The sequence below is a fragment of the Myodes glareolus genome, chromosome 20 (genome assembly GCF_982192425.1).
Source record: "Myodes glareolus chromosome 20, mMyoGla1.1, whole genome shotgun sequence".
Taxonomy (NCBI): Eukaryota; Metazoa; Chordata; class Mammalia; order Rodentia; family Cricetidae; genus Myodes; species Myodes glareolus.
This window is the reverse complement of record NC_142045.1, coordinates 46,132,783-46,145,159: the sequence shown is the minus strand read 5'-3', so window position 1 is coordinate 46,145,159 and position 12,377 is coordinate 46,132,783. Positions and strand designations below refer to the sequence as shown.

General features: G+C 35.9%; 1 protein-coding gene across 10 annotated transcripts in view; it reads left to right on the top strand.

The window, feature by feature from the left end:
- Bltp1 (bridge-like lipid transfer protein family member 1) overlaps nucleotides 1-12,377 on the top strand; it is a 182,171-nt gene that overhangs the window by 26,832 nt on the left and 142,962 nt on the right. For 7 of the 10 annotated variants that reach the window (XM_085682389.2, XM_085682391.2, XM_085682394.2 and 4 more), the window contains exons 10-14: nucleotides 516-595; nucleotides 2,284-2,434; nucleotides 7,993-8,158; nucleotides 8,520-8,598; nucleotides 11,139-11,230. In XM_085682389.2, coding sequence (XP_085538515.2) covers nucleotides 516-595; nucleotides 2,284-2,434; nucleotides 7,993-8,158; nucleotides 8,520-8,598; nucleotides 11,139-11,230 — 568 coding nt within the window. The remainder of the gene's footprint in view (nucleotides 1-515; nucleotides 596-2,283; nucleotides 2,435-7,992; nucleotides 8,159-8,519; nucleotides 8,599-11,138; nucleotides 11,231-12,377) is intronic. The other 3 variants (XM_085682396.2, XM_085682395.2, XM_085682390.2) reach the window with 1 other exon arrangement.

The window sequence follows — 12,377 nt, the reverse complement described above, 5'->3', positions numbered from 1 at the left end:
GTGGCTATGCTTGGTTTTACTCTTAATTATTGTTGTATTTAGCCTCTGTTTTAAATAGATTTATCTCATTCAAAACCTAAAGTGAGGACTATAAGCCAGTTTGTCTTTTTCCTGAACTAATTTATCAATAAATTTTCAGGGTCATTTTATCACTTAACCTGATATAGTATACAACTAGAGTAACTTGTTACATTTGTTACAGTGTTTGTGTGAAATTTTTTTTTTTTTTTAAGATACAATCTCTTGCACCCAGGAGGCAAAGGCAGGCAGATTTCTGTGAGTTCGAGGCCACCCTGGCCTACAAGAGCTAGTTCCAGGACAGACTTCAAAGCTACAGAGAAACCCTGTTTCGAAAAACCAAAACAAAACAAAAAGATCCAATCTGTCATGAACTTTATAGTTTGCCCCCCTTTTTTCTCTTCACTCTTAACTGTTGTTCACTAGAGTGCTGACCATTTTGTAGTCTAAGATATATTTTTTAATTTATTTGTTGTGCTTAACACTTGTTCTCATAGACCACCAAGACTAATGGGAGAGGGTTTTGTGGTGATGCAGTCAAATGATGTTGACATCTACTATTATATGGATGAGCCAGGTATGTCCTCTTTGAAAGTATGTCTCATAGGGCTGGTTCTGTTTCTTCTATGACATGTGGTTGCATACATATTTCAGAATTTCTGAAAGTTAGCATCAGTAAATGTTAAACATGACTATGAGAGTGTCAAATTCCAAAAAAAAAGGTATCATGTCTTAAGAGTTGAGTATTGCATTACTGTTTTGTAGACTAATCTTTCCTACAGACTGCATTTCATAGATGTACTTCAAAAATAATGCAAACAAATAACCCTAAGAAAAACCTTCGGGATGTGTGTTAACAGGGGAGTTTGTCTTAACTCAGAGGGGGAAAAAATCACAATTTGTTACATTTTAACTTCACAACTTAAAAATTGAGACTTAGCTACTCTCATTGTTTGATAGATGGCTTCCATTTGAGAAAAGTTCCTAATGTTGGATTGTTTGAGCTCTTTTGTCATGCTTCTGTTCTTTTTGCCTCCCAGAGTTTGTGTGGTCGCAGTGTTTTCAGTACAGGACCAGGATCCTTGTCCCTTGGTCATGACATTGTAGAAGCAATAGTATTCAGAAGTCAACACCACACATTTGTGGTTCAACAGAAAATGTCAACTCTCAAAAGAATTCCTTGTTGAAACCATAAAAAATGTCAATTTTATTACCTTTTTAGAAGTAGTCTTTGCCCTTGGTATGATGAACTGGGAAGGAAGTGTCATGAAACACTTGTGCTGCAAGAGTTCAGAAAAAGCACTCACTTGATTGAGTCATAAGTCTGCTCGCTTTTCTTCACGGAACATTGATTTTACTTGAAAGAATAATTCAAGACAAACCATATAGTTTTTCATGTGAAAATGAGAGTTTTGGAAACTTTGGTGCTGTATGACAGCATCTCAGTATTCACAACTTTTCTAATGAAACTGTTAGTGATAATAACATGTGGTTTTAGGAAAAGTTTAATAATTAATTTACCAATTTTTATAAAAATGAACATAATGAACCACTGTTTTCTATATAATCAGTATATAATTTTACAGAGTCATTCATGAACAAAAGATTCACTCAGAATACAAGAGAGAGCAGTAGATTTTAATTTGAGACAGTTTGAAAATTTTAATAATGTTTCATTACTACACTCTAATCTTTTGAAGTGTCATTTGTTGAATTTTGCTCAAGTATCAGAGAATATTATCTATATCTATATAGATATGTGTATGCTATTGAAATGTTTCTTCCTTTTCTAGCTACACATAAGGCCAGATTGCTTCAGACTCTTTAACAATATTATCTAGTGTGGAGTGGCTATGAGAATCTGTTTTCTGTTTGTCTGGACACTGATACCTGCTGATGTGAAGAGCAATTCAAAACGTTCTCACTAAATTGTTTTGGAAAATACAGTTTTTTAAAAATTTTTTCTTGAGATGAAAACTTAAGTTTAATTAGTTACGTTATTTATTTTATACTTTTTAAAAGTTATTCTTTATGTAAATAAACAGTACGTTTATTTAAATAAAACCTTAAAATCATGGAATTTTAATTTTGAATATAATAAATTTGATATATAATATACAAACAAAAGAAAAACCACCAACCTTTCTGGAACTCTTAAATTTTTAGGTGTAAGGTTATGTGAGATTAAAATATTTGAACTGCTAATATAAGGAAACTTCTTAAAGGTGGTTTTAACTAAATTGCTTTCTATATTTTGGAACGTAGGACTTGTTCCAGAAGAAACAGAAGAGAGTCTAGAAGGAGAAATAAGCAGTGAAGATTGCAAATTACAAGACTTACCTCCATGCTGGGGATTAGATATTGTCTGTGGTAAAGGAACAGATTTTAATTATGGACCCTGGGCTGACAGACAGAGGTATTTGAGTAAATTATATTTCTAATAGTTTTTTTTAAGTATATTGAGATTTTATTTTAGTTTTTATTGAGTACCAACTTAATGTTTGAAAACATCTTTATTATTTTTAATTATGTGCATTCATGTGTGTCTGTATGCTTATGTATCCATATGCACTCAGGTGTGTGCACCTGAGCTCAGGTACCCGTGGAGGCCAGAGGATCTCCTGGAGCAGGAGTTACAGTCATTTGTAAGGTGCCTGGTATGGGTGCCAAGAACCAAACTCAGGTCACCTGGAAGAGCATCAAGTGCTCTTAACAACTGAATCATCACACTAACTCCCATTACTAAATTTTTGTAAACTATTATGTTGTAGCAAAATAAGTTTTTACTAAACACTTGATTCAGTTAATAACTTGTTTGTGGAGAAACCACCAACTCTAGCGAGCAGCCTACTTACTGGTTCCTTTGTTTTATTTTTGTACTTATGATTTATTTACTGACCTTATGTTAGTCAGGGATTTTGGGGAATATAGATTAAGAAATGAAAGACTGAAATAGCTTTAGTGAAGCCATGATAAGTGGGGAAGGGTCTTGGTGACAGGCTTGAAAAGATAGTAGCGGTTTCTGAGGATTAAATAGTAAAATATTGCTGGGATATTGCTTCAGCAGCAGAACCTTGTTTAATCAAGTTTTGGAGTTCAAGAGTCACACTTGGAAGTATTAGCAATATTGATCCTTTTTGAGCATCATGAGAGGTGGATGTGTCCCAGCCCCTTTTTGAAGCTAAGGCAATGTATGTTGGCTCCTCTTTTGACATGCCCTGTCTCAGAGTCTGTTGATCTCTTTCTTGAGGAGCACACCAGCACACCATGTATTAAAGGATTTAAAACTTAGGATTTAAACATGAATTTTTAGGGTACAGTTTGGCTTGTAACAAGCTATGCACATTAAAGATTAACATAGTGAATACAGAAGGCCTTATTAGAGGGAATGTGAGTATGGCTTATGAAAGGTAAGTAGAGGTTTGCGAGGTGAAAGAAAGGGGTATGACTAATCAAGGAAAGATGAATAGACAGTAAAAAATTGCCCTGACAGTCTTTAAGGTAGTTCAGAGTTCTGCACTAAAGATACATGGCCAGGTACAGTGATTCATGCCTGTCATTTCAGCGTGCCAGAGGGGTCTGTGTAGGAGAATTGGGAGGTGGAGGCCAACCTGAGTTATGAAGTGAGACCCCTCTCCCAAATTAGAAAGCCAGGGACTGAGGCTTTAAATAAACGTTAGAATGCTTGCCTACCTAATGTGCAAGGCCTTAAGGAAAGAAATAAATTAATAGATAAATGCAGGTATGGGTTTTATAGTAATGAGGAGTACCTGAAAGGCTTTGTTTGCCTATGTGTTTGTTTTAAGGTGGGGCTGTTGTTCAACCTGGTCTTAAACTCTGGGTTCAACTGATCTTTTTGCTTTAGTGTCCTGAGTATCTGGAACTATATATACTCTTCAGTATCGTACTTGTTTACCTGGACGGTTTTTAAACTAGTCTTCTATTAATTTTAAAATAACTTATTTATAATATATTATGACCAATTTCCTACTGCTCAAGAATTTAGGAGACATTTAGCACTGATTATTAGGGGACATTGAGAAATTAGAGTAGACACTGGGTGGTGGTGGCTCACGCCTTTAATCTCAGTACTTGGGAGACAGAGGCAGGTGGATCTTAGTGAGTTTGAGGCCAGCCTGGTCTACAGAGCAAATTCCAGGACAGTTAGGACTGTTACATAGAGCAACCTTATTTCAGTTGGGGGGGGGGGGAGTGAGAGAGAGAAATTGGAGTAGACATTATTTAAAATTAGGCTAGTTTTGTATTTATGATCTAGTTTTCTTCAAAAAAGAGAGATAAGCCAAGTCCCTCAGTGAATCAGGTACTTTTAACCTGTTGATGAAGGAGTGCTGAAATTAATTCTTGATACATTGGCTTTTTTTTTTTAATTTTTACTTTCAAATGAGCTCCCTACCTAGTATTGTTAGAAAAATTACACACTGTCAAGTAATATGGTCTGTCTTCTTTTTAAAAAATGGTATTAGAGATGAAACCAGGATCCAATATATTCTAGGCAAGTATTCTTTCTCAGCATATGGTTTTTGTTGTTTGTTTTTTTACTTTTATCATCTTCCCATCTCCTCACATCCTTTCTCTGCTCTTGCAGCCTCCCCTCAAAAGAAAACCAAATTTAAAAGAAAACCCAAGCCAGACAAAACAAAAAAGCAAAACAAAATAAAAACAACAATAACAAAAATGTAGAAGAATCTTGTTGTGGAAGCCATAGTGTGACCTGTTGAGTCACACAGTTTACCCTTTAGTTCATTCACCTTCACTTAAAGTGTTCTTGCCATGCGTCATCTGTCTGGCTGGAGGCCTCTGGCTTCTCTATGCCACAGATACTGGGCTCTCACTGGAGCTCCTCTTGGACATCCTGTTGTTATCCTATGTTGTGGAGATCCTGCAGTTTTGGATCAGTAGATTTGTCCCCTTCACATGCTCCCACAGTTCACAGATGAGGTGGGTGTTAGGGTGGACCAACTCAACCCTGGTTCTGGCCTGGGTGGTAGCTGGATTGGTCAGCTTGCTAGCTTTACCTCATCAACACTACCTGGGTGAGCGCTCCAGCACTGCCTGAGCTAGCTCACCCAGTGCAGCCTGCAGCAAGGAGCAGGACTAGTTCTGCCTCAGGTTCCTCATATTTGGCTTACCTACACTCACACCACCAGGGCCAGCCCTATTGTTTTAGCCAGGCTAGGTGCAGGGTCCTTTCTCACAATTGCTGCAGGGGATGCACAAGAGGCTGGGTCAGTTCTCCTACTCTGGCACCCTTAGGGCTGACTCACCTGCTCTTCTCCTTCCCCCAACAACAGGGTCAGCTTTAGTGTGCTGCCCTGGCAGGGTTCAGGGCCAGTTCTCCTGTGTGCTATAGCTGGTGAGGGGCAGGACTAGTTCTCTCACTCTTGGACCCTGGGGCCAGCTCTCATCTATAGGCCTCTTCATGGTTCTCAGTAGCGACAGGAGTCACAGACATCAACACAGGCTCCCTTCATGGCTGCTTCAGGGCCTCAGACCCAGACCTGGCCTTTGGCAATAAACCAGGCTCAGTCATCACCTTGGACTTGGGTGACTAACAGGCTATTCACATCAGCCTGTTCCTTACCATGCTCACCTCTTCAGATCTACCTCTAAACACAGCCCCTTGAACCATTCTGCCTCTTTCATTTCCCCACCATATACTCACTATAATGGTGCCCATTCACTCTGTGCCAGGGCTCTTGATTGGTGGCACTTGGTTGAGTCTTGCCTGCCCTAGCCACAAGGCTTGGCTCGGAGCTGTTGCTTTTCTTTTCTCACATGGCTAGGCCTAGAACCCTCAGGTAGTGCTTGGTGTGATGGTGCCTGACCAAGAAATCTGGGAGGAGCCACTGGCTCAGGCCTGGAATGGGCCACACACTCCTGCTTGATTGTTCAGTATGTTTTTTTCATGTCATCAGTATTTCAGGTATATTGAAATAACATGCCTCAGTAAGTCATTGTTGAACAGTTGTTCAAAATCTGGAATAAATTTTTTGAAAACCTTGGAAATAGGTTATTATAATTACTATGCTACATTATTAAATTTGAGCATCAATGGAGCCTAAAATTTCAGGTTTGAAAGCAAAGACTCTTTATGTTATTAGATTTTAATCTTCCTCTTATTGTATTTTTTCCTTTCTTTTTTTAGTTTAATGATGCTGTTATCACTGTGGCATCAGTTTATAATGAGAGGTTTCTATTAAGTAATAAGCTAACTCTATTTGAACTGTATTCAGAAATCTTAGGAGAAATTAGTCTTTTTCGGGGGGGTCCTGGTGAACAGTTATATTAGGAAAATAACTGAAATGTTTTTGTATTTTTTTTCCTTAAATAAACCATAATTCTTCTTAAATTATATTTAATCTTGCTACACTTAAAAATATCAGCACACATTTACTCAAAAGCCCAAGTTAAATTTTCATTATAAGCTTTTTTTTTTTTTAAATTTTGTTTTGAGACAGAATCTCTACATAGCTGACCTCCTGGACCTGTGTAGACCAGGCTTACCTTAAATGCAAAAGGATTCATCTGCCTCTTCCTAAGTGCTGTAATTAAAGGCATGTGCCTCCACGCCTGACACAAAAACTCATGTTAGAGATTAACCAATCTTAGTATTATTTAGAGAAATGATACTGCATTTATATGCAATAGAACTTCACTTTTACAACTCTCTCTAGCATGTTTTCCCTTGCTGAGAGAGAACGCCAGTGTTGTTAAAAATTAGACTCAGAGCTCATTAAATCTCATGCTCTTTAAATCCAAAGGTTTATTTTTCAGTGTGCTTTGTTCATACGGGTACCTTACTTTCATGGAAAGATGGCTGTGTGATGTGGGGAAGGTATTGAAACAGTAGTGAGAGCCATGGTTCAGATCAGCTCTTCTAGTCAGTATTCTCTCCAGTTCAGCCTAATGCCTGTAGCTCTGGGTGTGCTGTGAGTCTCAGGACATTTGCAGATTTTTTTTTTGTGCATTTTCATGTAATGATAAGTTTAACTCTGTGAATCTCAGTTTTCAGATTTTGTTCTGTTCATCTACTTTTTCCAAGTCTCTTATTTTAAGTAGTCTTTACTGTCACTACTGACTCCTTCAACCCTATTATTTAAAAGACATGCACTGCTACCTTCTCTGAACATACACTAAACTGATGTTGGCCCATATAGAAGACTCTGAGTTGAACATTTGTTAAGTTCTTTCATCCTGTCAAATGATATAGAGAGACATATATTAGGCTCAGCGACTAAATATTTGTTTACTTTTTAGAATATGTTATTCTTTGTTCTTTCATTGATATTATGTTGATTAAAAGACATGATCTGGTGGTTCAGAGCACTGGTTAGTCTTGCAGAGAACTTGGGGTTACCAGCACCCACATAGTGGCTTACAACTGTTTATAACTTGTCTCAGGGGATCTTATGCTTTTTTTTTTTTTTTAATCCCTCACACACACTGCATCCATGAAATGCACAGATATATGTGCAGGCAAAATACCCATACACATAAAATAAAAATAAAGTTAATTTTTTAAATGATTGTGACAGTAATACAAAATTCTTCCATGCATCACACACTGTTAAGTATTTTTTAATCCTCAGTGCCACTCTCTGAGATAAGTTATTTTTATACACAAGGAAACTGATCAGGTTTTCTCAGAAAGATTAATTCACTTGCTTAAGGAGAAATGATGAATTAAGTTATCTTTCTTCAGTTCTTGATCATTTACATAATTGATATGCTTATAGTCTGTTTTTACAACTCATATACACTTAGATTGGGGCCTGCCCATATTTCACTCAATAATAGTGTATTAGGTGTTCAAAGTTTATTGTTATCTATAAGATACTGAAAAATAGTTTGTCAAATGAGATAGCAATGAAAGATTAAAATAAGATTTTAGCCCCTTATCAAAGATGTTTGTATTTGACTAACATGCCATTACTCCTTTTTCTTGATATGTAGAGATTGTTTATGGAAGTTTTTCTTTCCACCTGACTATCAAGTTCTGAAAGTTTCTGAGATCGCACAGCCTGGGAGGCCAAGACAGATCCTTGCATTTGAACTACGAATGAATATTATTGCAGATGCTACCATTGACTTGCTGTTTACTAAAAACAGGGTATTTATTGTAAGATAGTAGAAAATAATGTTTAAAATTTGAAAATTTCTTTTTAGAGTATTTTTGGGTCATAATTCTATGCTTAGCTTCATTTTTATTTTATGTTTACAATACTTTGTTAAATGTTAAATAATGAAAAGAAATTAATAATGATTAATAGTAATAACAGTGAACTTTTAAGTTATCTCTAATTTTTCCTTTGTATTTTGTTATATTGTTTTAGTATAATTTTGGTGTAAATCTGAACCTTCATTTTTCTAAATTTTTAATACTTCATATTATTAATTATATTTCTTTGATAATTTAAAAGTAATATGATAGGAATATAAATACAATAAGTCTCATGTAATTAATCTTGTTCTTTTGGTAGGAAACAAATGCTGTACATGTAAATGTAGGGGCCGGCTCATATTTAGAAATTAATATTCCAATGACAGTTGAAGAAAATGGTAAGTTATCATTATTTTGCCTGAAATGATTAGTGACATGATTAATATGGTAATGTAGTTGTTAGCCTCTCCCGATTAATAGTAGTAATGTTTTATTTTTAATTTTTTTGTCTCTCAATTTACATATAATTTAGTTGTTTACTGATACATAAAAGTGTATTTATTTATGAGGTGTCATGTGATATTTGAACCCATGTATATAGACTTATAATGTTCACGTCAAAGTAAACATGTTTCTACATTTATAACTTCTGTGTGGTAAAAGAATTTAAAATCCTTTTGTTTAGTTTTACACTTATGTTTTTGAGACAGTATCTCATTATGTAGACCATGCTGAGTAGGGACTTGCTATGTAGCTTAGGCTTGTCCCCAACTTGAGATGCTCCTTCCTCAGACTCCCAGGTGCTGTGATTGCAGGTTGGAACTACCATGCTGACAGGCTTTCCTTGAGCTTTTTGAAGTGTATAGCATTCTCATTATCTGTGGATCAGCCTATAATTTGTGTCTATAACTTAGTAGTCCTTGTTCGCCCACTCCTAACTCTTCCTTTCTCAGTATTCCCCCTAGCCTTGAGTAACTACCATTCTGCTCTCAACTTCTATAAGCTCAGTGTTTATCTTTTCTTGTTTTAGGTTGCATGCATTAATGAGATCATTTAATAAGATCACATCCTTTTTTTGTGTGTCTTATTTCACTTGACATAATGACTTTCATTTGGAGCCATTTTGTCTTATCATCTGATAAGAATTCAACTTTTTTTCTTAGTGGCTAGATTCTCATTTCACATATGTACCTTTTTTTGTTGTTCATTCATCAGTTAATGGATACTGTACTTAGTTTGTATTCATGTCATGACTTTTGTGAATGGTGCTACTGTGAACATGGGCACGCAGATGGTTCTTCAGCCCACTTATTCATTGTCTTTGGAGATAGACTCAATAATGGGGTTGCTGGGTCATGTGATAGTCCTATTTGTAAGTTTTTTGAAATATCCTTGAGCAGATGAGGGCATAGTTTTACATTTCAATGTATCTGTACTTTAAGTAATTACATAATATTTGAGTATCTAGCAAGAACAATTTTTGACTTGTTAGAAAAGTAGTTCTGTATTTTTCTTTTATTGTACACATCTCTTTTAGGTCTGATAATTTGCTTAATATTTCTAGTTAGGCTTTGGTACTGTAAGAGTGGATACTGTTTCATTCACAGGTCTCGTATTTACTTCAGATCCTGGAATTTGAACAGTAATTGTTTGATAAATAGGCTTAAATTTTTACTTTTTTTTGTTTTTTGAGATAGAGTTTCTCTGTGTAACAGCTCTGACTGTCCTTGAACTCATTCTGTAGACCAGGCTGGCCTCAAACTCATAGTGATCAACCTACCTCTGCCTCTCATGTGCTGAGATTAAAGGTGTGCACCACCCCTGCCTGGCACAATTTTTTTTTTAGGGTGTGACATTAATAGATATTTTTTTCATAGACTAAGCTGGGTACTTAGAACAGTGTAACTGTGAGAAAGGAAAAAAAAAACCGCATACTTAAAATATTAAATAATTCTCTTACAGCTATAATTTCATCTGAGGAATCAGTATTCCAAACACCCATAATCTAGAAAGAGAGTACCAGTTTTCACAGGGTACCCTCTGACCTCCACACAGACATATACCAATATAAGAGAAATAGATGATATTTGGCAACTGTAGTTATATAGGGAGTAGTTGAAAAAAGTGATGAAAAAATAATACACGTGAGTCAGTGAATAAAGTAAAAGTATGGAACTTGTGTTAATATTTGAAAAGTATTCCTTGGGCTGGAGAGATGGCTCAGTGGTTAAGAGAGCTCTGCCTGCTCTTTCAAAGCTCCTGAGTTCAAATCCCAGTAACCGCATGGTTGCTCACAACCATCTGTAATGAGATTTGGTGCCCTCTTCTGGCCTGCAGCAACACATGCAGGCAGAGCACTGTATACATAATGAGTAAATAAAATAAAAAAAAGTATTTCTTAGAGAGTAAACATATGCAGTCAGTCTTCATATCCATAGGCTTCAATATGAAAATATTTAAGTAGAGTGAGTTTGTACTGTATACTTTTTCCTTGTCATTCCCTAAACAGTACTGTTTAGTGGTTATTATGTAGTGTTTACATTGTATTAAATATTAAGTGTAGGTAATGTGGGATAATTTGGCATATGTGGAAGATGTATGAAATAATGTGAAATACTTTGACATTTCACATAAAGGTCTTGAACATCATAGATTTTGGTTTAAGTATGGGATCTTGGAACCATCCTGAATGGATACTGAGAGAGCATTCTGGTTTCATACTCCAAAGCAAACTAGAGTAGATATCAATGGTGATGATGTTACTAAGAGCTGTCTAATCCTTGAAGGATCCCTTGTTATATTAGCAAACTCTTTCACTAAAGAATGCCTAAGCTGTTTCTTCTCAGGGCTTTTTTTTTTTTTGAGTTGGTTTTAGCACAAAAATTATAATTGTATAGTTTTTATTCTAGTCCTTACGTTTTATATTTCTATTTTCTAGGTTACACCCCTGCAATTAAAGGACAACTATTACATGTTGATGCTACTACCAGCATGCAGTATCGAACCCTGTTAGAAGCAGAAATGTTAGCAGTAAGTCTAAATATATGAATGCATCCTTTTAGTGGTTATAAATTTGGCTTCAATTTTTCAGTATAAAATTAAAAATTATCTGTTTTCTTATTTAAGAACTGCCAAGTAGGTATTTTAGTTATACCATACTAGGGAAGAGAAGTTAATTCCAAATACCGTGTACTGCCTTTGCATTCCTTTATTGCCCTGCTTCTTTCCTTCTTTCCTTCCCTCCCTCACTTGCTCCTTCCTTCTTTCCCTCTCTCCCTCTCTCTTTGTCTCTCTCCTTCCTTCCCTCGCTCCCTCTTTTCTTCCTTCCTTCCTTCCTTCCTTCCTTCCTTCCTTCCTTCTTTCTTTCTTTCTTTCTTTCCTTCTTTCTTTCTTTCTTTTTTCCCTCAAATTTTTGGAGACAGGGTTCTTCTGTATTAACCCAGGATGTCCTGGAACTTGCCTTGTGGACCAGGCTAGTCTCGAACTCACAGATCTACCTGCCTCTGCCTCCCAAGTGCTGGAATTAAAGGCATATGCTACCTCCCCACCCTGCCACCAGGCTTATTGCTCTGCTTCTAATATATAGGAAGTGAGTAGAAGGCCCGAAAAGTTGTCCGAATGCTAATTTTCAACTTCATATGTTTTTCCTAAATTATAAATAAAATAATTTTTGAGCATGTATTGACCTTGTTGGATTTTCTCTCAGAGCTTAACATTTTATTCTTTGTCAAGTCAGTGACTAAGTATGGTACCTTGGGTTGTCTGACAGTACATGTAGTTTAAATTTCAGATTAAGATACTCATTAATCTGGAACTTAAAAAGAAAAGGCAGTAACAACAACAACAAGAACAACAAAAACCCACTGTTTAGAATGGTTGGTATTCACCGAAGATTCATTTATATAAGATGATGTCATAAGCTTCTTAATTACTTGCCTTAAGCTAACATTTTACACATAACCTACAAGTAAATAGAAGAAAATTTCACAATTACTAAGAACAACTCACATATATATTTATATATTATAATTATCTACAACAGCATTCACAAATAGTCAGGTTTGTTAGCTTAGCCTGAGAGTCAGTGTGCAGTCTTTTCTGTTGACATGAATTAAGTTGATGCCATCATTGTTGAAAAAACCCTTATTTTTGGAGCATTCATATTTCATAGGTATAA